The sequence below is a fragment of the Pristis pectinata genome, chromosome 7 (genome assembly GCF_009764475.1).
Source record: "Pristis pectinata isolate sPriPec2 chromosome 7, sPriPec2.1.pri, whole genome shotgun sequence".
NCBI classification, from domain to species: Eukaryota; Metazoa; Chordata; class Chondrichthyes; order Rhinopristiformes; family Pristidae; genus Pristis; species Pristis pectinata.
The window spans coordinates 88,952,371-88,975,442 of record NC_067411.1 but is presented as its reverse complement, the minus strand read 5'-3'; the positions used below and the strand labels follow the sequence as shown (position 1 = coordinate 88,975,442).

The 23,072-nt window shown below is 38.7% G+C and overlaps 1 protein-coding gene across 1 annotated transcript in view; it reads right to left on the bottom strand.

The window, feature by feature from the left end:
* Window positions 1–23,072, bottom strand: part of fbxl17 (F-box and leucine-rich repeat protein 17) — a 509,283-nt gene that overhangs the window by 8,845 nt on the left and 477,366 nt on the right. Inside the window, 1 exon segment of the mRNA XM_052020204.1 lies at window positions 22,961–23,070. Within this exon segment, the coding sequence (XP_051876164.1) occupies window positions 22,961–23,070 (110 nt within the window).

Genomic DNA, 23,072 nt, shown 5'->3' with positions numbered 1-23,072 from the left:
GTTGTCATCTAGAAACTATCAATACATCTGTGGATGCTGTAACTGGAAGACATAGCATGGGTGAGTAGGTGGAGGGTCCATGGATTGATAATTAGGAGGTGGTGCTGCAGGGGCATAAAAAGACTCTATTGCTGAAGGTATGTTTGGATAGGTAAGATTGGGATAAAAGGTATTTTCATGTTCGAGGACATTCAGATTGAAATGGACTGATACTTGGAGAGCACAGATGGATCAAAACTGGGGGTTTGAACATCTATTTTTAAACCATTTCATTATCGATTTTTAAGGTTCCTTAATGTTTCAAATTCAATATCCAATTGTGCTAGCATATTTGTGAGTGAAATTAGGGCAATGTAAAATGTAGAAAAAAATCAAAAGTGATATAAAACGGGCTGCATCTCACTGCTGGCTTGGAACAATGTTAACCTGTTTAGTTTTGAAAAACTGGATTATTTGTTTTTAATTTTTTTTAATGCACGAGGGTGAACTGACACAAAAATTCTTAATCGAAACACTGCTGTATTATATACAAGATATCGAACATTATGGTACAATGCAACATCTAGGCAAATTACAAATGATGACAAGAGCATACTTCAGAATATATCAGTAGGTATGGTTACAAACCTCTAAAGACACAGATGAATATGTTCTGAGAACTTAGAAAAGGAACTGCTTAACATATCAATACTCATGACTCATAAGATGCAAGATTCCAATTTCTTAAATGTCAGAAAGAAATTGGATACAAAATACATGCTGTGAAAAATGGAAATGTAAAATCATTGGTAAAACATTAAGATTAACATCACACACAAACACCGCCAGCCCACAACCTCACCAACCCCAACTCCCACCTCCAACCTCAGAGGCAGTACTAGAATTATCCAAATTGGTCAAATGAAGAATGTTTTTAAACCAATCGCAGGATTTAAAATTTTTTTCACATATCTTATGCCAAAGTACTCAATGTATAAATAGCCCAATAAGAAACCAGAGCCCTGAAATGGATGAATTCTTCGCTCTGTATATGTGGCTGCTGAGAAGGACCAATGTTTGAAATTTATTTTTGCTTAACAATAGAATAAAAAATTAGACAACAAAGAATGAGGGGGACAAGTTGGAAAAAAACCTAAAGTGATGTGACAAAGATCTTTATTACTTAATGAGCGGTTAGCGTCTGGAAGTCCCTGCCGGGGCAGTAACAGGGACAGATTCAATTGTGGCAGAGAGAACTGGATAAGAAAGGAAAGAAGTTGCAGGGCTATTGGGAGAAGGCAGGGGAGTGGGACGAGCCAGTATAAACTCAACAGGTCTAATGGCCTCTTTCTATGCTGTAACTTTTCTGTTTTTCTATATATAATGCAGTTATGAAGATGAATCATTCTCGGCCCTCACACTTCCTTTCACGATTTCAGGATTGGCAAGGATGACAAATGACATTTAGCCCAGTCCAACTCATCAATTCAAATTAAATCAGCTGCCCCCTTCCCCCATTTTAAGTGACTTTTCCTCTGAATTTACTATCTTAGATAAATGTACCCAAGGTAACAGTTCAAATTCATCAGAAATATAACTGATGAATTGCCAATTGTCAATCAGCACCAAAAGCTGAAGGTTATAGACTGTGAACTGATATTTATGATTTTAAAACATTTTCAAAAGACTGAGTGGCACAGTTAGTTTGTTTACTCCTAATGCCTCATGAAGGATGAAGGTCTCTATTCTCTCTCTCGCTGTGAGCTGAGAGGGTCCTACATAAAATGAGTGTGAACACCAAAAAGACCACAAAATTGGACTTTCATTTACTCACAAAAAGTTATGGGGGTGAGATGCATAAAATGGTGCAATGAAATCTGTATCTCTAGATAAAAGGCACAATACTGGACATAGCACATGATTTATTTCTCTGTATCTAATCTGTGGTCATGTTTGAGTTTGCATACTGTAACGATAGCTTTCTATTCCCCATTAGCAAACCTGCTTACTGTTCAAAATTTATTAAAACTTTGAACAATAGATTATGACATGTATTACACTGCAAGAAAAGTGATTTTTAAAAAAGTGATCCCTTCCTTGCAGCTGTTTATTGGAATACAGCAATTTAAAGTTGTGATTATCTAAGTTTCAAATTCTTACAAGCAAAAAAGGGGAACAATAGGCTATTTGGCCCCTCAGTGTCCCAAAGCCAGATCGATTCCATACAAGGTGACCAACAGTGAACATTTTACCAATCCGAGTTACTAGCTTTTTAACCACCTCGTCTGTCCTTTTCTGAATTGGTTTGGTAAGTAATCTGCCACTTGCTCCCTAATTCCTGACCTTAATAATGAGCCTACTATGCAATATCTTAATGGAGGTGTTTTGAAAATGTATGTAAGTTGAATATGTCTTTTTATATCTTTCTTTGTTATTCCTTCAACAAATTCAATTGGGTTAAGAAATAAAGCAGTAGATATTTGATTCTGCCGATCAACTTCAGCCGTAATTTACTATTCTAACACCTTTGGTTCTCCTAATAGCCTAAGATCAAAAAATGACCAAGCACAATTGTCATGGAGACATATTTCTATTCTAACTTTTAGGTGTTTGTTACATTTTTAAGGATATCAGTACTGTTTTTCACATTTGACTTTGTTACTTTGCGTGTTCCTTTACTATTAGTAGTTTACTATTCTTGTTCTATTTCTGTTTTGTTTTTGTAATTTACTCAGTGAATGTAGATGTCACTGGCAAGACCAATATTTATATGCCATTCTTAATTCCCCTTGACAAGGTAGCAGTGAACTGTTGTGGTTCTACTGGTGGAGATACTTGGCCAGGATACAGTGTAGATGAAGAAGTAGAATAAATTAGTATTAGTGCAAAATACCACTGGAGAAATTAATAAGCTAATAGATAAATCCCAAGAACCTGGTGATCTACATCCCACAATTTTGAAAGAGGTGGCAACGGAGAAAGTTGTAGATTCTCTGGTAAATTGGTTTATTACTGTCACATGTACCAAGGTACAGTGAAAAACTTGACTTGCATACCGTCCATACAGATAATTTCATCACAACAGTGCATTGAGGTAATACAAAGTAAAATAACAGAATGCAGAATAAAGTGTTACAGTTACAGAGAAAGTGCAGTTCAGGTAGACAATAAGGTGCAAGGCCATAACGAGGTAGATTGAGGTCAAGAGTCCATTTTATCATACTAGGGAACTGTTCAATAGTCTTATAACAGTGGGATAGAAGCTGTTCTTGAGCCTGGTGGTACGTGCTTTCAGGTTTTTGTATCTTCTGCCCAACGGGAGGGGGGAGAAGAGAGAATTTCCAGGGTGGATGGGGTCTTTGATTATGGTTATCACCTTCCAAAATTCCAGAGATTCTGGAAAGATTCCTACAAATTGCAGGGTAGCAAATGTTACCTCACTATTTAAGAATGGAGGGAGAAAGAAAACAGGGAATCATCAAATTGCAGTTGGCAAAATGCTGGAATCTATAGAAAGGATGTGATATCAAGATACTTTGAAAATATTGATATGATTGAGCACAGTCAACGTGTTTAAATGAAAAGGAAATCATTTTCTTTAATCTATTGGCATTCTTAGAGAGTGTGTCTGGTAGAGGAATCTGTGGATGTGGTGTTTTTGGAATTTTGGCAGGTTTTTAATAAGGGCCCAGACAAGAGACTGGCTGTGCAAAGTTGGGGCACATGAAACTGAGGGTGATATACCAGTGTGGATTGAGGGTTGATTAGCAGATAAAAAAACAAAGAATAAACTAGTATTTCTGACAATTCAAAAGGATGTAGACAACTGAGTGAATGCGCAATAATATGGCAGATGAAGGACAATGTGGAAAAATGTAAGATTATCCATTTTGGCAGTAAAAACAGAAATGCCGAATATTTTTAAATGGTGAGCAATTAGTAAATATTGATGTTCAAAGGCACCTGGTGGAGGTTGGGGGAGGTCCTTGTACACGGATCACTGAAAGCAAACATGCAGGCGCAGCAGGCAGTCAGGAAGGCAAATGGGGCGTCGGCCTTCGCTGCTGGAGGATTTGAGTTCAAGCATACAGATTTTTTATTTTTTATGAGACCAGGCCTGGAATATTATATACAGTTTGCTATCTTAGCTAATAAGTACTGAGGGATTGCAGCAAAAAAATCACCAGACTGGTTCCTGTCTTTTGAGGAGAGATTGAGTATGCAAGGTCTCTGACCTCTGGAGTTCAGATGAGTAAGAGGCAATCTCATTGAAATGTACAAAATTCTTCAAGGGCTCAGCATGGTAGACAAAAGAAGCTGAGTTCCAGACTTCCCTGGCTGAGAAGTCTAGAACTAGGAGTCAGAGTCTCAAAATAAGGGTTGAGTAGCCAACTCCTGCTCCTATTTATTATGTTCTGATGAAAGTACTGTTGGAAAGGGAGCTCCAGCATTTAGACAATAAAGGACTGGAGATATAACTACTACACAGCATGGTGTTCACCTTGGAGGGGGACCTGCAGGCAGTAAACCTCCCATATGCCTTCTGCCTTTGCCCTTCTCGGTGGAAAGAGGTCAGAGCTTTGGAAAGGGCTGTAGTCTAGGTGAGTAGACGTGCATTTTATAGAATTTTTCATTCCACATATCAATCCATGCCTGGAAGTTGTCCAGGATTTGTTGCATACAGGTGTGGACTATTATATAAACTGAGGACTCTGAATAGAATTGAACATTGTGCAATCATGAGTGAACATTGTTACTTCTGACTTTATAATTGAATGAAGGTCATTAAAGAAGTAGATGAAGATGGTTGATCCCAGAAGAGTCCCTTGAGAAAATCCTATCTGAGATGATTGATCTTCAACAACTACAACCATTTTCCATTTTGAGAAGCAGGATTCCACCACTGGAGGGTTTTCCATTGATGTCCATTGATTTAGTTTTACCAGGGTTCTTACACTTCACAGTCTGTCAAATGCTGCCTTGATGTTAAGTTAAGTCACTCTGAGCTCCCCTCTGGAAATGAACCCTTTTGTCCATGTTTGGACAAGGTCTCATTGAGGTTGAGAGTGAAGAAGTCCTGGCAAAACCCATTCTAAGCACCTGTCAGCAGGTTATTGGCACTAATTTGAAAGAACTGTCAATAATACCTTCCATCACAGAGTGGATTGATTGACCAGTAATTAACCAGACTGGTTTTGTTCTGCTTTATTTGGAAACGTTTCTGTTGAACTCTTTTAACTCTGTTTCTCTGACCATCAATTCTATCTAACTTTTTGGGTATTTCCAGAACCTCCTGTTCTTATATTATGATCAATCTTCTTTGCACCACTTGTAGTGCAATCACATCCTTCCTGTGGTGCAGCAACCAAAACTGCACACAATACTCCTGCTGTTGCCAAACTAATGTTTCATACAGTTGTATCATAACCTCCACGCTCTTACATTCTATGCCTTAGCTAGTGAAGACAAGTATCCGGTATACTTTCTTAATTACCTTATTTAATTGTGCCACAATCTTCAGGGATCCTGAGAGTTATACACCAAGGGCCCTCCGTTTCTTAGTATTTCCTGGTGTCCATTTATTGTCTACATCTTAGCTGTATTAGTCCTTGCAAAATGTAACACCTCACAATTTTCAGGATTATATTCCATTTCTTTGCCCATTTTACCAACTGATCAATGTCATTCTATAGCAGAAGACTACCCTCCTCATGATCCACATTATCAATCTATGTGTCATCTGTGAACTTAGTAATCATACCGGCTACAATCACATCCATATTGTTAATGTATATAACAAACAACATGGGTTACACTGAGCTACACCATTGGTCACTACCTCCCATTGCACTATCTCCACCATCACCCTCTGCCTCCTGTTATGAAGCCAGTTTTGGATTAAATTTGCCAATTGCCTTGGATCCCATGGACTCTTACTTTTTGGACCAGCCTCTCATATGCGATCTTGACAGGTCTTATTGAAGTCCCAGTGACTAAATCAACCACACTAACCTCATTGACACAAGTTTAGTTACCTCCTTGAAAAGTTAACCAAATTAATCAGACAGGATCTCCCCTTTACAAAGCCATGATGACTATCCTTACCTCTCCAAGTGCAGTTTAATTCTTAATTTTTTCCAATAATTTCCCAACCATAATTGTTTGACTCACCAACCTGTAATTATCTTATTTATTCCTGCTGCACATCTTGAATAAAGGTAGTACATTTACTTCGGTTATCTGGCACCTTAGCTGTTGCCAGGGAAGGTTTAATAATCTGACAGAGCCCCAGAAATCTCCTCTCTTGCCTTCCAAACAATCCTGGGATACATTTCATCAGGTCTTGAGGATTTATCCACCCTTAAGAACACTAAGGTGCCTAATAGCTCTTCCTCTTCAATGTTAATTTGTTCTAGAATTCCACAGTTCCCTTCTCTGAATTCTCCAACTACAAAGTCTTTCCCTGTAGTAATACAGATGAGCAGTGTTCATTTAAGACCTCACCTATGCCTTCTCGCTCCATAAACACATTGCCCCTTTGGTCCTTAATAAGCCCTTGCTCTTTTTTTGGTTCGCCTCTTGCCCTTAATAAACATACAAAACACTTCGGGATTTTCCTGAATTGTGCCTGCCAGTGCCATTTCATGTTCTGTCTTTACCTTCCTAAAGGTCATTAAAAAGTACTTCCCTTCCTCTTCCCTGCTCTAAATACTCCTGGAGAGCTTCACTTGTTTTCAATTCTCTAAACCTACCATAAGCCATCTTCTTTCTCCAACCTTCAAAATCCCTTGACATTCAGGATTACCTTACCCTTCACCCTAACAGGAACACTTTGGCCCTGAACTCTCATTTTTTAGAATACCTCCCACTTATCATCTTTATATTTACCTACAAGCAGCTGCTCCCAGTCCAATTATGCCAGGTCCTGTCTAATTATCGTGAAAATTCATGTTTCCCTGTGCAAAGGGAAGATAGCTGGTATAGAGAGAGAGAGGGAGGGCTGAGTCAGGGGCTGGTAGGTGATAGGTGGAAACAGATAAAGAAAAAAAAGGGCAGCTAGAGCCAGGTGGAGGGAAGGAAGGGGAATGTAGAAAGGTTGAGACAGAGGCTGGAAGGTGATAAGCGAAACCGGAGGTTTATGCCAGGTTTAGGAATAAGGCAGGGATAATGAGCAGATGGAACCAGACGGGGGAAGGGATGGGAAAGGTAGGTAGGCCAAGGGAGAAGAAGCCCAGGTGGATAGGTGTGCGGGTGATGAGCAGATGGAACCAGGTGGGGGAGGTTAACAAGTCTCGGTGTCTTGGTAACGGGGGGGAGGGGGGGTGTTGGAAGGGGTGGAAATGGTGAACAAAGGAAGAGAATCCAGGTGGACTGGTGGGAGTGGGAAAGGAACACAGGAGGTGTGGGTTACCTGAAATTGGGAAGTTCAGTGTTCATTCATTAGGTTGTAGACTACCCATTTGGGATATGAGGTGTTGTTCTTCTAGTTTGTGTTTGGCCTCACCCTGGCAGTGGAGAAGGCTAAGGACAGACAGGTTGGAGTGGGAATGGGAAGGGGTGTTGAAATGACATGCAACTAGAAGCTGAAGAAGGTGCTCTGCAATGCTGTTGCCTCGCCTGTGCTTGGTGTCACTGATGTACAGGAGACCACATCAATGTACCGAATGCATTAGACGAGATTGGAGGAGGTGCATGTTAATCTCTGCTTCACCTGGACATGACCTGTAGAAATGGGAAAGGAACACATGGGGTGTGGATTACCTGAAATTAGAAAATTTAGTTTTCATACAGTTGTTTTTTTTTCCCGAATCTGTTCAATTTTTTTTGTATCTGTTTCCACCGATCTCACCAGCCTTTGTCTCTAAACTGCCCCTCCCGCTCCCCCACCTGGCTCCATTTACCAACCATCCCCCACCTCACCTGGTTCTACCTATCACCTACCAGGCCCTGTCTCACCACTCCCTCTCACCTCTTTAGACTGGTTATCTTCTCTCTACACTCAGTCCTGATGCAGGGTTTTGACTCAAAACCCTTTGCCTGCTGAGTTGCACCAGCAGTTTTTTTTTGCTTCAGATTCCAGCATCTGCAGTCTCTTGTTTCCTTCAGTTCAGGACATTAATTTCCAGTTCAGCCGTGTCTCCATAACAATCCTAAAACTTAGAGATATGGCCACTATCTCTGAGTATTCTCTCTTGACTTTCATGGCTACATTCGTTTTCCAGCATTGTCCCCTCTCAAGTAGGACTATCATCAAATTGGCTCAAAACGGTCTCTTGGATGTACATTAAAGATCGGACTCTCTGGCTTTTTACACTAACGCAATCAAAGTTAAGATATCTTTATTAATCACATGTACATCGAAACATACAGTGAAATACATTTTTTGTGTAGAGTGTTCTGGGGACAGCCCGCAAGTGTCGCCACCCTTCTGGGCACCAACATCCATGCTTCCGGCGCCAACATCTTCCAGCACCAATATATCAAGGAAAATTGAAATCCCTATGATTAAACTATATTATTTTTATGAATCTCTGTGACTTGCCCATCTGGAGTGGATTAGCTTCAAAAGTGTATTACTTCTTTTCAGGGCAGGCATGGTAGTGTAGCGGTTAGCCTAACACTATTACAGCACCAGCAACCCGGGTTCAATTCCGGCCGCTCTCTGTAAGGAGTTTGTACGTTCTCCCCATGTCTGCGTGGGTTTCCTCTGGGTGCTCTGGTTTCCTCCCACATTCCAAAGACGTACGGGTTAGGAGGTTGTGGGTGTGCTATGTCGGCACCAGAAGCGTGGTGAAACTTGCGGGCCGCCCCCTGAACACTACGCAAAAAGATGCATTTCACTGTGTGTTTTGATGTACATGTGACTAATAAAGATGTCTTACCTTATATTTGCTCCTCTATCTCTTGCTGTTTGTAGGCCTGTCCTGGGTGCAATTCCCCTTCTTACTTAGTTTAGACCCTTGCCAATAGCTCTAGTAACCTTGCATCCTAGTAAGAATGTCAGACCTGTTCTGGTTCAGGTGCAACCTGTCCAGGCTTGCATAGATCCACCTTCCCCAGAAATGGTGTTGGTGATACAGATATTTGATTATCTATGTTCCTTTTTCCCTCCAGTGTTTTTATGTCATCTTTAATCAATATAACTACCCCTCCTCACCCTCGTATTCACCTTTCCCCAATCTTTTTAATTATGCTCTAACCCACAATGCTTTGTTTCCACTGCTGTTCAAGATGGTCTATGTTTCAGTTACTTTCACTCTGCTTCTTGCTCCAGACTGCCACCTCTTTCTGAGAAAGCTGTTTAGTTTACCTAACTCAATTGTGCCTTTGACTTTATTTTGAGATTTTGTGCAGTGTTTTTAATGTTTTATAGCTGAATTTGTTTGCTGAACCCTTTAATGTACACCTGTTTGTCAGTCTGAATTCACTCTTATCTCCTATTTCTTTTATCTTCATATGAAAGTATGAATTTGGAGCACGAGTAGGCTACTCTGCCCTGTTCTGCCATTTATTAAGATCATGATTTATCTGATTGTAGCCTCAACTCCACATTCCTACCTACTCAATGCTAACTTTTCATCCCTTGCTTATCATGTGTCTATCTACCTCTGCCTTAAAAATATTCAAAGACTCTGCTTGCACTGCCCTATGAGGAAGAGAGTTCCAAAAACTCACAACACCCTGAAATTTTCCCCTCATCGCTGCCTTAAATAAGTAAGGAAATCGGGAGAACACACACCAATCTTCACTGAGGGGTCAGTGGTGGAAAGGGTGAGCAGCTTCAAGTTCCAATATCCGAGGATCTGTCTTGAGCTCAACACATCAATGCAAGCAAGAAGAAAGCACGCCAGTGGATCTACTTCATTAGGAGTTTGAGGAGATTTGGTATGTCACCAAAGACACTTGCAAATTTCTAGATGTACGGTGGAGAGCATTCTGACTGGTTGCATCACCGGCTGGTATAGAGGCTCCAAAGCACAGAATCGAAAGAGGCTGCAGAGGGTTGTAGATTCAGCCAGCTCCATCATGGGCACAACCTTCCCCGCTATCAAGGACATCTTCAAGAGGCGGTGCCTCAAGAAGGCGGCATCCATTATTAAGGACACTCACCATCCGGGACATGCCCTCTTCATGTTACTACCATCGGGGAGGAGGTACAGGGGTCTGAAGACCCACAACTCAACATTTCAGGAACAGCTTCTTCCCCTCCACCATCAGATTTCTGAATGGTCCATGAACCCATGAACACTACCTTGTTATTCCTCTTTTGCACTATTTATTTATTTTTGTAACAGAGTAATTTTTATGTCTTGCACCGTACTGCTACCACAAAACAAATTTCACAACATATGTCAGTGATAATAAACCTGAATCTGATTCTAATCCCTCATCTTCAAAACTAGTTCCATATTCTCCCACAAGGGGAAACATATCCATCCTGGTAAAACCCCTCAAGATCTCATATTTTTCGAGCAAGTCAATGGATACAAACCTCGCCTGTTCAACCTTTACTCATAAGATAACCCATCCATTTTAGGTGTTAGTCTGGTAAACCTTCTCTGAACTGCTTCTAGTGCATTAACATCCTTCCTTAAATAAGATGACCACTCCAGATGAGGTCTCACCAATGTCCTAAATAATTGAAAATTAAACTGCATACTTATGTGAAAATCCAAAAAAAACTGCAGATGCTAGAAATCTAAACCAAAAACAAAAAAAATGCTGGAAATACTCAGGAAGTCAGGCTGTATCGGAGGGTAGAGAAACAGAGTTAACAGACCTACAATTCAGCAGACAGAAGAATCAAAAAGTTTGCCATCACATAGAGATCAGAATGGAACACCTGCTGTTCACAATTCTCAGTATCGTCAGCTACAAGCACAGCTACTGCACAGTCCACCTCAAAAATACTCCACTTCTCCATCAGTACAGAATTTCAATTACCTGCTTCTCCTCTTTAAGATACTTTAACCCATATTTTGTCAACAAGGATGCAACTTTGTATAAAGGGAACACACCCGCAAAACTCAAGATCAAACTTTTCAGTCTCATTTTACCAGGAAGTCTTTCACCTCATCTTTCCCTTGTGGGTCTTGCATGTCAACTTAAGAAATATTTAAAAATCTACTAAATTCTCCTAAAACAAAAGCACCTTTCCTGCATGAGGGATATAGAAGTTTAAAAACTCAAATCATGTATATCCTCAAGTCAATCTGGTATTGTCACTGTTGTAATTCATTAGTTACAAAGTACTCTGCTCTGATCTGCTCTGCATAACAGTAATCTACTGAACAAAATTACAACACTGATTTTGTATCCAAGGACAGTTGGTGAAGCAACATATGTATCATAACAATTCCTGATCACAAGATCTCAATTTCTATTCATTAAAAGAAAAACCCATGAAATTACCTTCCTCATATTGGCTGACAACTCTAGATCTGTCAGTAATGTTGTGCCATTTGACACCTCTATCAAGTCCTGGATGATTTGAAACTCCCAGTCATCTAATTTTGCAAGCAAAAGCAAAATATATGCTGACACCAGTGTGTTTCCAGCTCTGACTCTCTGAACCTTCCTTCCTGCTAATTCAGGCCACAATTGTTGGAAAATACTTTTCGCTCCCCACTCAATCTTCATCATTACTCCTGGTCTCCTCGTCTTATCTCATATCTTCATCCACATTCCCAAAGTTGTGTAAATTAACTAATTAATATCTTCTCCATTCCCACTCTGTGTTCCAGAAATCTGCAAAGTATTTTCCTCTCAAAATCTCAAATCTTTCACTTCCACCCTAGTACTCAGCAACACCAATTTCAAATTCAAATGTCTAATGGTGTCTGTCATTCATTATCTGACTGTGTGTCACTTCATCTCCCAATCCCTCCATGTCACTCTGATCCTAGTTTTCAGCTCTCTCACTTCTTTCGAAGACAGTTAATGTAGCACGAATTGGATTTCTCCAGCCTCGTTAATCTTTTTGATGAAGGATTCTGATCTGAATCAGCATTTCAACTGATCTGACTGATCATTCTAAATCATCAGAGTGGAGAGAAGTGGCGAACCTTTGTTCCATAATATAAATTTAAAATGAAATGATTTTTTAAAATGTATAATGGGCGACATCTTGCTAGATCTAATCTGCCATCTGCACACTGCCTGCATACAAATTCAATGGCTACATTTACCTGCTGAGGTACCCATGGGATACATCATACTAGAGGACCATGGAGGCCTCTGCTCCATGGTGCTCTCACAAAGCACAGTGAACAATAAGTAGCAACTAGGTCTCAAGCTGCAGAACCTGAGGCCAGGTCCCCAAAACCACTCTGAGAGCTTTTGAGAGCCTTTAATAGCCAATCAAGTCAAAAGCCTTTTCACTGTTTTTAAATGTCTCTGATATGCAGAGTTTAAATGTATTTAAATAATTGCAGGAATTATTTAAAAATAAAAATTAAATAAATGTATTTACAATATATGAGATTATTGTAAATTACTTCACAAAAAAAGCTGACAAAAAAGAAAATAAATAACCCGAACCAAGCTTTTGAATGAAGATTGGCAATGCCATTCACATCAATGGGGTTGTCACATGTATGTTAGTCAGCCCTAATGCAAAGTGGATCTGGCCACTGAGCTCTGTATGATCCAGCCCTGTCGGTGGACTCAATGGTAATTCCACTGTCAAGGTTGGAGGTCTGATGCACTGTACATTGCATGGACAGATAGATGGTAATTGCCAGTTATCATCTAACTTTGTTAAATTAAATCATTGCCTTAAAACAATACCTAATTAGTGAGGCGTAATTAATGGTCTTTTTTTAAAATATCCTCTTTTCCAAGCTCCCACATTTTATATCAAACCTTTATTATAAACTTATTCTGAGAATGCCAGGAAGCTTAGACTCCTACAAGTAATCCATACTAATTTTAAAACTGGAAGTAAGGTGGTGCTTGAAGCAGAACAGGCTGTATATTTTTCACCAGATGCCATCAAATTAGCAATTTTTTAAATGACCTGTGGGGTAATGCCGCTAATCTCAACCAAGATTAATTTTTGTAAATGATTACTACTTACATACTAGCATAGCAACGTACTACAAAGCAATCCATTCTTGTGGGTATGCTAGATCAAACAAGCAAAAACGTGTGTGAAATACTGGGCAAGAAACAACATATTGTAATTATTACGTTTCTTTTGACGAAAACAGAAAGATTACTGCACTTGTCCCAGGTGAAAAATTACTAGTAAAATCATGAATTAGGATTTTGAAATGTGTGATTTTTGATAACCTGATTAGGCGGAAGTTCACTTAGTCTGAATGTTAACAGACATTTATTTTTCTGTCAGAGGTATGCATTCACAAGATAGTAATCAATAGGCCGAAATTACATTTGACAAAATAAAATATTTCTACTTTGTTGCTATGCTGGGCTAAACTTTTAAAGACGTTACACTGGACCATATATGAGGAATCTCGCTGTTGTTATTTTGTAGATGGGATTACCACCACAGATGGTGATAGATGCTCAGACAGTAGCCTCCATTGATCAAGTCAGAAAATGATTTTCCCTAAACTTATACTAAACAGAAAGATCAAAAGGACAGTGATACTGGGATATATAATACAGCCTGATAAGGGGAATGCAATCATTTCTATATAATTGTTAGTGATTCTAAAAAGACTTCATTCTTCACTGCTGACATTTACTATCCAGGATGTGAAAAAAGTGACATTTGCTTTTAACGTATTTTTCTTTATAATGGTTACTCTGATGATTTCAGATGGGAAAAGAGGACTTGCCGACACTAATTTGATTAACAATGAATTCTTTTGATGATTTTTTATGGCTCTGATCAATCCATTCTTCTTCCATTTGTGGCGGCCTTGCCTGGAGCAAGTGATAATCAATGGAGTCATACAAGTGTGTGGTTTTGCCTAGCCTTGAAAGTGCTCTGAACTTTTATAGACAGAACAGTTAACAACTCTGCAATTCTGATTTAGCTCAACAGCAAATAACACAAAATGAGAAGAGGCTCTGACATAAAAAAAATGGAAAAAATGAAGCCCAAACCACATTTTGAAGCCAAAAGCTTGAAAAATTATTTATTAACTCTTATTCAGTCTTGTTTCCTGAAATCCTTCACCGACTTCTGCTTCATTTCAGAATGCACCTCTTCCCCTGATTTGCTTTACTGGGGAAGCCATAACATTCTGTCATTGCCTTTCAAAGTCAAGATCAATTGATCTGCTGTGGCTTTTTAACATCATCAAAATATATCACACATGAGCCATATAGTACATTTGCCCATGTGTGCACCCTCCTGCCTGCCTTTCTGCTCTATGAATTTTCTTCTAAACTTTCTTCCAAACTAACTTTGTAGATGTGAATAGTTCTTTCAATTTTCACAAGGGTATTAAATTATTACTAAATTATCTCCACTAATTAAATCACTTCATTTATACAGCTATCATTTTAGTCAGAGTCCTGGCCAAACTCCTGAGTTGGAAATTATAAGCGAGAACATAAAGGATCAGATCTTGCTATCCCACTCCCCCTGCTTGGAGTCACCACAACCAGTCCTCAGATGTTTGGAACATTTTTGGTTGGATTGAGAGAGCCTGTCACTCTGGCCCTCTGCACCCAGCAGCAGACAAACCCAGGGATGGAGCTACATCTTCTGTCAAAACTGCATGTGACCGTAATAGTTTTGAAAAATATGTAACATTCTGATTTTTATTAAATTAAGGTAAGCAACTAAAAAATTAAGAACACAGTTCTAAACAAAAACACATAAAAAAGCTAAAAACATTAAAATAACACAAAATAATTTTAGGAAAGAAATTTATCTTCTGTAATAAACATTGAACTCGGTGGGGTTTCGGATCCTGTGTAGGATTTCCGGGAACCCCAGTGAATTGCATCATGATGTACGGGCAAATTCAGCCCCCAGCAGTGTTGGAAAATTCTGAACGTTTCATGCATGTGTGCAAATCTGGAACCTGGTTGGATTGAATGGATGAATGCCAACATTTCTGATCACTGAGAGCAAAGTTCTACTGATTCTCAAAGGTAATCAAGCAAAATTCCAAGCTTTCTAAATGTCTGTACATTGCCACAATTCAACCAAGCCAGCTGGTGTCTGCAATTATTTTCTTACCTTGATTGAAAATTTAAATTCACCTTGTATTGCTAATAACTTATGCTATTCGGATTACAGACTGTGATACTGCATGTGAGCCAAACAAACGAGAAGAGTGGGACCGATGGTAAACTATTGATCCGTACTAAAGTCATCTGAAGGAGTGTTCTTTTAATCACATATGAATTAACTTAAAATTGGCATAACATTCCATACATTTTACTGCTGAACATTTGTTATGGGCATTTTGGGCCCTCTTCTCCTGTGACAGATTTGCATAAGATAATAAACATGGTTGGTGCAACTGGTTTTAATTTTACTCCAAATTGATTATTTTGGTCTGTCCAACAAGACATTACTCATGCCTCGTGTGTATAGCAGATACAGTAATTACATGAATAAGCAATTCTGGTTTAAAATAATATGCCAAGAAAAATTTAGTTTATTTCTTTCATTGTCTTCACATCATGATCAAAAGGATGAACAAGCTTTATGGTGGATGACTACTGTATCTATGATTTTTGAAATGTCAAGAAGAGTAGTATTAAATCCTCAATATGATAGCTATATCCAACTTTAAGGCACTTCTTACCACAATTATCTGGATATTGTTTTTTATCAGAATCATTGGAACACTGCCAACTTAATAGATAATGTCTCCATGTAATTATCAAGTTACTGATGATAGACAGATGCACTGATTAAGGAAGAACAGCACTGGAGCATATTGGATTAGCCCTGGAACAGCAACCAGTTAGAAAAACCTTAGTTTTCCCATTTCAGAGGCAAACTGATACCAGATTTAAATGATTATTCCTTCAAATATCCTCATTCTTCCACTTTAATTTTGAATTTTATGAGAGAGTTGATGGAAGACAATACATCAATGCTTTCGTGTCTTGTTTATAGGAGAGTTAATGTACTGTCATCATCAATAGCCTACTTCACACCAGAGACAGACATATTCAAATGAGTGACAATGGTCAAGCAAGTATGAAGAAACTATTTTCCAGATAAGAAAGTCAATAAACAAAGATTATGGATTTGAGGTTGACAAAGAATTGAAGAGAAGTTATTGTGCCAAGAAGGTTATTATGATCTAGAATGCAGTATCTGAAAGGATTGTCGAGTCAGATGTGAGGGGGGAATCTCATTGAAATCCACTGGATACTGAAAGACCTGGATAGAGTGGACGTAGAGAGAATGTTTCCATTAGTAGGAGAGTCTAGGATCCGAGGGCACAGCCTCAGAATAAAGGGATGTCCCTTTAAAACTGAGATGAGGAAGAATTTCTTCAGTCAGAGGGTGGTGAATCTGTGGAATTCATTGCCACAGAGGGCTGTGGAGGCCGAGTTCATTAGGTGTACTTAAGGCAGAGATTGATCGGTTCTTGATTGGTATGGGGCTTAAGGGTTACGGGGAGGATGGAGAACAGGGTTGAAAAAATATCAGCCATGATTGAATGGAGGAATTGACTCGGTGCCAAAGTGCCTAATTCTGCTCCTATATCTTATGATCTTATTATAAGAATGTTTAAAAGGCAGGCAGATATGTATTTGAAGAGAACAAAATTTTACAGTTAGAGAAAAAAACTTTCAGCGACAAACTAATCAACTCCTTCAAAAACTCCTTCCAGCATGGGTATAACAGATCTAATGAATTCCATTTGTGCCCTATGATTTAAAGTTTACTCTGAGAGAAGACCAAAATCTAAGCTGGCACTCCAGTGTGCAATTTTAGTTGATTGGTGCCTGCTGGAAGTGTCATCTTTCAGATGAGACATGAAACAAAAGTTTTGTAACTGCTGCCAGATGGATGTAGATCTCACAACACCATTTTGAACAAGAGCACAGGGTTCCCCTGCTATCCTGGTTGATATTTAATCTTAAATCAACATCATTAGAACAGATCACCTGGTCACTGGTTTGTGGCAGTTTGCTGTGTGCAACTTGACTGCTGTCTTTAATACCTTATTATGGTGACTGCACTTCAAGATAATCTCACTGGCTGTGGAGTGGCTTGGAATGTTATGAAAGACACCATTTAAAAGAATGATCATTATCTTTTAAATGTCATTGCAGAATGATAATGACAATTTGAGGAGCCTGCAACTGATCTGTAGCTGAAGTAAAGCAAGTATTTACAACATAGGAACACAGAAAACAGAATATGGAAATAAGCTATTCGGCCCTTCTGCTTGCTCTGTTATTCAATAAGATCATGGTTTACCTTTTACTTCAGTGCCACTTTCCTGTGCCAATCCCAAATGCTTTGATTCCCTTACTTTCTAAAAATCTATCCATCTCTGTCTTGAATATGCCCAGTGACTGATTCATCACAGCCCTCGAAGGTGGTGAATTCCAAAGATTCATGACCCTCTGGGTGAAGAAATTTCTTCTCACCTCAGTTCACAATGGCTAATCCCTTGAGCCTATATTCCCCAATTCTGGACATTACGCCTGTATCTGCTGTACCAAACCTTGTAAGAATTTCAAGGAAATTGCGTCACGTTCTCCTGAACTCCAGAGAATATTGTAGCTGATGTTCTAAAAAGCAATGAGTATTTGTCATGTAAATTCCCAAAAAGAAAAAAATTCTTGCTGAAACACAGCAGGAATAGGTTGTCACCAAATCCTTGCATATAAGCATTAAAGTTATCTCCTTTACTCTGTGCACAAACACATTGTACCCAAAGGATAATAAATCAGATATCAAAGATTCAATGGTATAAAAGGTAGAGATCTCTCCCCAAGGCCTTATGCACATCTTGTACCGATGCTTGGCAATCTTCAAAGTAGATACTAAAGTTAAACAGGTGCAGTACTTAAGGATATTCAAAGTCTAAACTTCCCTCAGTCAGAAGCAAAAATATTTTTCTGATGCTGAGATTTTGCTTCTATATCAGTCTGGTATTTATTTTATTATGCATTGTATTTAGACTTGCAATGGAAGATATTCTGTCTGATTTGGAGGAGGGTGGAGGGGGAACAGAGATTAGATTAATAGAATGGACAATACAATCCTCTATTTACATGTCTAATTTGCACATGGCTTTGCCCAAGTACAGATAATATCTATAGTTATGTTTCATTGTCCAAACAGACTAGACCAAATATAATAGTGGATTTTAAAAGTTAGGTTTCAATGGGCACTTACAAAGCATTGGGATTGATGAATAAAGCAATTGTGGAGGAAAAGGAATTCTGGAACAAAAACATAATAGTGTGCTTTATACAATATATTGGTGATAATTTGTTTTTTAAATCCTAACCCCCAATATATAGGGTTAGGGTTTAAAAAACATATTACCACCAAATCTAAGGTTTCTTTTAAAAAATAAAGATTTATTAGGTCTTGCAACAGAAAGGACACATTTTACAAGAAAAATGAATAATTGGCATTTCTGGTACAAGTCCAAAATGCCAGTAACTGGAATTAAAAGGGGCTGTATGACACAACATATTACAACGTTGTTCTCAAGTTTTTCACTTTCCCAGAACAAGTCCAGGTGATGGAGTCCTGTTGATAATAGTAATGAGGAAAATAGGTATGGCAGGCATATTGAAGTCGTCATTGGATATTAGTAGCCAGTGGAATATTACCTTTAATCTAGCACTAACTTGAAATTTTTCTCTCTTTATAACCAATGAAATCGTTCAAGAGAAATGTACAAGACCCTACATCATTGGGATAAAGGTGCTAGAGCACTGAAATAGATCACTTCATTAGCATTAAAATTAATTCACATTCTCATGTCTTGTGAGAGCGTATAATGGCATATAGACTGGAAATGGTATTAGAGGATCTCAGTTAAATACTCCTATTCCATTAAATGATTGCATTATAAACAATAATCATTTGGTGGAAGCTGTTTATCACAATGCTGTTCTCTATTTGATATGTTTCATTCAAAGTACTTGAATATCCAAATATTTAATTTTCTTTTGCTGCAACTGAACATAAGTTAAGCCATAACTTGCTGCCAAACCTGAATTATAATGCACCTAATGTCTGAGTACAGTCACCCATCGAAAAGTGAAAACCGGTGAACCTAATTCCTTTTTTATTTACCCTCCTGTTTTTGAACAATTCCCTGCTCACTGCCATCAGCTAAGGGGATAAACTTCAAAATAATTCACTTTTCCTTATTTTCTGCACAAACTCTTGCTATAATATACTAATTGGACATCAGCCAAATAGCATGTCATGGCACTGAATGTAGCATAATGAACTGCATTGATGATTTTTAAAGTACAGAGTAGATAGAATAAGTACAGAGGCTCAGAAACATTTCTCATGACATATTCACTGTTTTATCCTGTAATTTATGGGAACAGAGACTTCAAACTTACACTGGAAGGAGATACATTGAGTTAAGTCAAACCTTGACCTTGATTCCTTCATTTATGTTGGACTACAATGTTGTGCCAAATGTTTCATGTTTATTTTCTATGGTGTTACAATGACTTATTGTTTCCAGTTACCCATAACTTGTAAAGTTAACCCGACATCATCATTGTATGTGGACTTGGCTGATGCAACAAAGATAATCTTTGTGGGAGTCTATCAATAACTATATGGATTCACTTGTTTATTCTCCAAGGTGAACACTGAATTGATGACCATAATTCATTGCTGAGGTTAAGCACAGATGACATCTTTCTAGAACAGATACCTCCAAGCACTGATGGGGTACTAGTTAACCTGCCTTTGCAGTAACTTCCCAGACCACTGGCAGGATCAGCGAGCCTTTGCCAATTTTCTCTCCTGAGCCAACATCCCTGACATCAATGCTCCAAATACACCCAGCAGACTCCAATGGGTGGGTCACACACACCTAATGCCGGACTTCCAAAATAGGCATGTTCGAGGTAGATGTTATTTCTGCTTTACCTCAACAACGCATTAGGGTCAGCAATTCACTATTTACTTTGGATGACAAGTAAGTAAATTCATGAGGGTGATGATGGACACCTGCAAGGATTGGTCTTTGCTTCAACATTCTTCAGTATCTCTGCCTTAGCATTGGCCACATTCACATATGACGATGACACAGGATTAATTCCATAAGTAGCCACTGTCACCTCAGCCAGCTGAACACTGAGAAAAGATCAAGGGATTGGTACCAAAATTCTGCTACTAGAAAATACATCGTAATTCATCCAAAACATTAGGAGCAGTATTCCACCTCAACAATAAAGTTACTGCTCAGAAGTTGGACATCATTTTCTGGGGCGAGAGGAGTTACCTACATGTATGGCTGGACTGTTCCTTCACTTTTAAGCAATATTGGCTAAAGACCAAGTAAAAGGTGACAACGTGAACAAATCTTGTGCAAAAACTCTTGAGAACCACATGAATGCAGAAGAAAAGAACTGTCCTGGTGTATTCTACTGTCAAGTATTATGCTCCTCTGTGGATTGAGAGCTACCAAACTGAGATGCTGGGTGTGGAACTAAACACAGCCACATGTATTGTCAGCAGAACACTGATGTCAATGGCTGTCAACTGGCTCCTGATGCTGGAAAACATCTTTTCCCAGACATAAGAGCAGGAAGACCCACCATTCCTTTGCTAATTGATTTTCTGCAAACCCATCATGCGATTCACCACAGCATGGAAGTCATGCCAAAATTATGGTTCAAATGAAGGGAAAGGCCATGGCAGAAGTTCCAATGATATACTTTGTTCAATAGAAAGGAGCAATGGAGTCCTGAATGGAACAAAGACCTCATTACCAAACCTCTTAGAACCAATACCTGAACTAGACCTTGAGCTTAGATACAAACAGGCTGAGGAAGAAATGGCCATCTTTTGCATCATGGAAACTCTACACCAGACATATTGGCAGCAACAACAAGTCAAACAATGTAACACTTTATCAAAGTCTTCCCCCCTCTGATCTTTTCCAGGGCATATGGCCAACATCAAGCAGTGATACTGGATGCCATAAACTGGTTCCAAGACCTGAGAATCAACATTTAAGTTGCTTCCACTGTTATACAATAAGATGATGATGATGATGACAAATGCAAAAAAAATGTTTGGAAACAAAATTTTATCGTACAAATTATTTGCTGTGGATTCCTTTTATATGCTTTTAAGAAAAAAAAAGTAAAAAACACTTTAAAATGCAAATTACTTCGTCTGTGTGACAAATATTTTGTTGGAGCTATTTAATTCAGCAAGTTTCCTAGATGAAGTCAGAATAAGTTAACTGCATCAAATTTTTCCTCATGACTTTCAGATTTAAATGTGTGTTGAACTTGTTCCTGGAACGAAGTTATTTGATCTGCAAGGTGGGTGTCAAGGCAATCAATTCACTCGACTGAGCAGAAGTCTCAGACCTACCTGAAAGTTAAAAACTGATTAATAACATAGTTGCCTGTCAGTGGGAAACAAGTACTTAGTGTGAAGTATCACAGCCTCTTGGAATAAATACTTCTGATGTTCCCCATTGTCCCATTCCCAGTTTGTCTGTTTTTATCTATGCTGAACAGTGTGTGGGACTTTGGTAGAGTTGAAGCATTCACATTACATTTGTCAAATACTCTGTTAAAGAATCTGGAAAAAGTAATCGAAGGACAGAAATTACAAGACTCAGTTGCTAACATGAGAGCATTGCTACACATTCATCTGAAAGTATCCATTACTGCAGCTCAATTCCAATTTCACCTTCTTCCATACCTTCCATTCCAACAAGGTGTCTCATACATTCTGTTTTTAGTTTGGACTGTATCATTGTTTTTGGAACAAGTCATTCTGTAATATTGACATAGAATTGTGGATTATATGTGGCATATTTCTGCCCTATGCTTGCATATATTACATTAGGTTATACCTTCTGACTCTGTGCATTTCCACTCATTGGAATTACCAAGGGTGTACATGAGCAACAAACCAATCTGCTGGAGGAACTCAGCAGGTCGAGCAGCATCTGTGCGGGGAAAGGATCCTTTTCTGCATAGATGCTGTTCAACCCGCTGAGTTCCTCCACCAAACTGTTTTGTTGCTCCAGATTCTAGCATCTAGAGTCTCTTCTGTCTTGATAACACATGAGCAGCCTTCTCAATCTTTGCCCAAAGTATTGTGGTAAAGCAGTACTGTGGATTCTGTGGAATGGAAGGCCGTTTGCAATAAGCAAGGATATGTGAATTACGAATACAGCAGCTGAAGATCAGGTCCAAAAAAATGGAGAGTTTGGAGAGAAATCGCATCTTAGCCCTGTACTCTACATGTAGTCATTCTTTATCTGTTCCACCATTCTCAACATTAACACTTGTCACTAAAAGTAGAAAAGTATTCTTTCCTCAGCATGGTCAAACTTCACTCTGATGACTCCAAAAACTCACCAAAAAGGAAATGATGGAGGACTGATAACTGTATCACAGTAATTTATCCTCAGAACCTTCTTCTTCACGGCGATGTGGGTTAAACATAACAGCTGTACTTGTTAATCCTCCATACATTGCATAACCAAATAACTCAAGTATGATCCCACTAATCTTAGAAAATGTTACAAGGGATCGCCACAGAGAATTAGCATCATTCTTTCAGCCGCTTGTTTCTGAGAAAGACTGGGGGTAATGAGTGGATATTTTTTCTTTTATGCACACCACATTTTGATTTGTTAATAAATTATTTAGGGCATAATTTTAAAATGTCATTTAATTTCTCCAATATTATTATAAATTAAACTCTGATATCTCTATCCAAGTGCATATTCCCTGTGACCATAACAAAACCAAAACATACCAGATGGCTCTTAAACAGTGAATAAAGTACTAACATGGTAAGGTTTCATTCATCTGAAGTGTCTTCAATGAAGTCACTTACCTTATCACACCTCATAAGTCCCAAATACCTGAGGGACTTGCTGGTCTGTGAGATTTGGGTTGCTCCTTTATCTGTGATTTCTTTACACCAGCCTACATCCACTGTTTCAATG